Source organism: Helianthus annuus, chromosome 9 (assembly GCF_002127325.2).
Source record: "Helianthus annuus cultivar XRQ/B chromosome 9, HanXRQr2.0-SUNRISE, whole genome shotgun sequence".
In the NCBI taxonomy this organism is placed as follows: domain Eukaryota; kingdom Viridiplantae; phylum Streptophyta; class Magnoliopsida; order Asterales; family Asteraceae; genus Helianthus; species Helianthus annuus.
Window position 1 is genome coordinate 110039694 of NC_035441.2, and position 4064 is coordinate 110043757.

Below are 4064 nucleotides of genomic sequence, written 5' to 3' on the forward strand. Positions count from 1 at the left end.
AATGTCTCGGAATGTTGCTTTAATATTTTTGGAACGTTTTAGAATATTGCTGCAATTATTTTTGGAATTATAATAGTAATTTTGCTGCATTTTTTTCATAAAAATGGTTTTATTTAATTTTTTAATTTGTTACAGTTTGTCACAAATTTGTAGCAAACAGATGCAGGATTTCTTTCTGATTTGTAGGAAATTTGTGGCAACCTTCAAAAATATTTTTTTTTGGTTTGTAGGAATTTTGCCGTAACTTTTAAATTTTGTTTTTCTTGGTTTGTAGAAATTTTGTCGTAACCTTTAAATTTTGTTTTTCTTGGTTTGTAGGAATTTTGTCGTAACCTTTAAATTTTGTTTTTTTTTGTTTGTAGGAATTTTGTCGTAACCTTTAAATTTTGTTTTTTTTTTGTTTGTAGGAATTTTGTCGTAACCTTTAAATTTTGTTTTTTTAGTTTGTAGGAATTTTGTCACAAAACTTAAAAAAGCTATTTTTTAAGTTGTAGGAAATTTGTAGCAACATTAAAAAATATATTTTTTTATTTGTAGGAAATTTGTAGCAAAATGTTAAGAGAAAGTTTTATAATTTTGTAGAAATTTTGTCGCAAAATAAAATAATTATTCATAATTATGGATAATTTTTGTCATTAGTGTTATTAATTTTAAAAGTAAAATATCATAAAATAAAATACAAAAATAGGCATAATTGTGGAAGAATTGTAGGAAAAACATAAAAAAACAGTTTGTAAGTATTTTGTGGCAACATTTTGTGACGATATATATTTGTCAAAAATTTGTGGGAAATTTTGTCATAGTTTTGTAGCTAACGTGATTTTCGACAATTTTATTTTGCACGATTTTTTTTGTAGCAAATCTGTGAATAAGACCAATTACCTACAAATTTGCTACAAATTTGGCTGTCACAAAGGAGACAGTTTTCTAGTAATGATGGAGGCGTTTGGTTTCCAAGGTTTCCATGAAGGGTGTTGGTAAAGAAATGAGCAAGTACCTTAATGACTTTCAGTTTGGGGTCGGCGTGTCGGGTGGCGCTGAGGCCATTTTACACAGTGTCAACAGGGTTCTAAGTGAATGTCACACTGATGGGTCTCTTGCAATGCTTACTGTAGATTTTTCTAATGCTTTTAACCAGGTGGATAGATCAGCCTTACTTCGTGAGGTCAGGATGAGGTGCCCTTCTATTTCTTTGTGGGTTGAATTTCTATATGGGCAGCCAACAAGATTGTATCTTGGAGATCGACACATTTGGTCTACCACGGGAGTTCAGCAAGGGGACCCATTGGGACCACTTCTTTTCGCTCTTGTTTTACACCCCCTTGTGCATCAGATTAGAGACAAATGCAAGCTTCTCCTTCATGCTTGGTATCTTGATGATGGGACTATCATTGGGGGTTCAGAAGAGGTGGCTAGAGTGTTGGACATCATTAAGGTGACGGGTCCAACATTGGGTCTTGAACTCAATATTAAGAAAACTAAGCTATTTTGGTCTTCTTGTGATGGTAGCAAGTTTCGTGAAGGGTTATTTTCTAAGGACATCGGGAGGCCATTAGTCGGGGTGAAGCTTCTTGGGGGGGCCGTTAGTAGAGACGCAAGCTTTATTAGTGGGTTGGCAAAAAAAAGAGCTGCTAAGGCGGTAGATTTGATGCGTCTTCTACCCAAATTAGGTGACCCACAAAGCGAACTACTCTTGCTTCGATCCTGTATGGGCATTGCCAAGCTTTTCTTTGGCTTGAGGACATGCCAACCTGTACATATGGAAGATGCAGCGTTGTTCTTTGACAAAGGTTTGCGTGAGGCGATTGAGGAATTGGTAGTTTGTGGAGGTCCTTTCTTTGGAGACCTCTAGTGGCGACTTGCCTCTTTACCTATTAGGTTTGGGGGTTTGGGGTTGTATTCGGCTGTAGAGGCTTCATCCTATGCTTTTGTAGCCTCGAGGGCCCAATCGTGGGTGCTACAGGACCACATCTTAAGAGACAGTGGCATATGTGGTATGGATTCTGATTATGTTTGTGCTTTGGCTTGTCTTCGTGATACGATTCCAAGCTTTGACTTCAGCGGTTTCACTAATAAGGACACCGCCCCCCTAAAGCCCAACATGCATTGGCGAGTGCTCTTTTTAGTAAAATTGTCAACGAAATCGAAGTATAGTTTGACTTGACCGTTAGACAAAAAGCCGTTTTTGAGTGTCTCCGAGCACCACATGCACAAGATTTCCTTCTTGCTATACCTATAGATGGGTTAGGCCAGCATATGTCACCGGTGGAGTATCGTACTATCCTTAAATATCGCCTCATGATTCCTTTATTCCCAGTTGATGAGGTATGCCCTGTTTGTCATAAGGCGTGTTTGGATTCCTTTGGGGAGCATTCAGTTCATTGTAGAGAGCTCCCGGGGTTCAAATACCGACATGATTTGGTTAGGGATGTCCTTTTTGACATATTCAGGTGCGCTGGTATTTCTGCTAAGAAAGAGGCACCCGTTAATTTCTTAACATACCCGTTGGAAGGGAGATCTACCCTTCGACCAGCCGACATTCTGGTCTTTGGATGGGTAGGAGGAAAACATGCATGTGTGGATCTAACAGGGGTTTTCCCGCTTGTGGGCTTAGGGGGTAGTGCTTTTACGGTGGATTAGACTGCTTTAAAGGCTGCTTCGGGTAAAGTGACCAAACAAATCCAATGATAATGGTAAAATTAAATATCCTGTGAAAACGATATCACAACGATAATGGTAAGTAACCCTAACAATAATTTGATCATAATTAAATAAATCCAAATGAATAAGATAATTTTACAACAGCCAAGATAATATCCTGTGAAGAAGATAAAAGAATTTAAACCTAAAATACATAAAATGAGCGAATTTGATAAAGATCGTGATATATAAATCTAATTAATTACTAATAACTGTCAAACGGCAGTTTCTTCCCAGTGAAATCAAATCTCGTTTCCGTTATAAAAGCCACCGAACCTCTCATTACTGTAATTCGTTTCACCCCCTTTGTTCTCTGCAGTTTCGAGTTTCCGGCACACATCCACAACCACCGGCCGCCATCTTTTTCGTACGGATTTGTTTCGGTGTCGCCATCAAGGTATTGCAACCAACCTTGTTTCATTCTATTAAGTTATGAAAATACATACACGTACGGTACACAAACATACGTGCACTTGATTGGTTATGATATATGAGAAAATTTAAAAATAAAGGGTAAGGGAATTCTAATTCTAATTAATTTTATCCAATTTTCTCTTTTTTCTTTGTAACTTCAAAACTTTTCTATCTCAATAATCACTATGTGATTTTCGTCATCAATCAATGATTCAAAAAACCAATCAACGTGTTCTTCAGAAATTTTTTTAAAGAAACTCTGTTTAATTTCATACAAAATCTCATTTTCCCTTGATTTTGAAGCGAATGACTCAATTCGTTCGATTCAATCGCTGATAAGTGTTTCTAGCATTCAAATTTCTTCAATTGTTAAAAAAATCGGTTTCGATCTATGTAAGAAAATTTTGAATTGCATTTTTACGATCTGTGTTTTTGAATTTAGTCATTGCATTTTACAAAGAAATGAAAAAACACACTTTTTTGTATTTTCAGTCTATTGCGTTTTAGAAACAACATATTTTATTGTGTTTTTAGTCCATTTTATTTTAAGAAAAAGATTTTTTTTTGTGTTTTTAGTCGATTGCGTTTCAGGTAAAACACATTTTATGTGTTTTTGGTCCATTAAGTTTTAGGTTAAAAAAAAACACATTTTTATGTGTTTTTAGTCAATTGCGTTTTATAATAAACACATTCTTTTGTATTTTTAGTACATTGTGTTTTAGAAAAAACACATTTCTTTGTGTTTCTAGTCAATTGCGTTTTAGAATAAACATTTCTTTTGTGTTTTTATTACATTACGTTTTAGAAAAAAAAAACATATTTCTTTGTGTTTTTAGTCCATTAGGTTTAAAAAAAAAGATTTTTTTTGTTTTTTTTGTTTTAGCCCATTGTGTTTAGAAAAAAACATTTTTTTTGTGTTTTTAGGCCATCACGTTTAGAAATAAGACATT

The 4064-nt window shown here is 34.9% G+C and overlaps 1 protein-coding gene across 1 annotated transcript; it reads left to right on the forward strand.

The window, feature by feature from the left end:
- The first annotated feature begins 964 nt into the window (after positions 1-964).
- On the forward strand, positions 965-1852 carry LOC110876095. Its single transcript, XM_022124275.1, has one exon. The coding sequence runs from the start codon at positions 965-967 to the stop codon at positions 1850-1852; it is 888 nt and encodes a 295-aa protein (XP_021979967.1).
- Positions 1853-4064: the final 2212 nt, after the last annotated feature.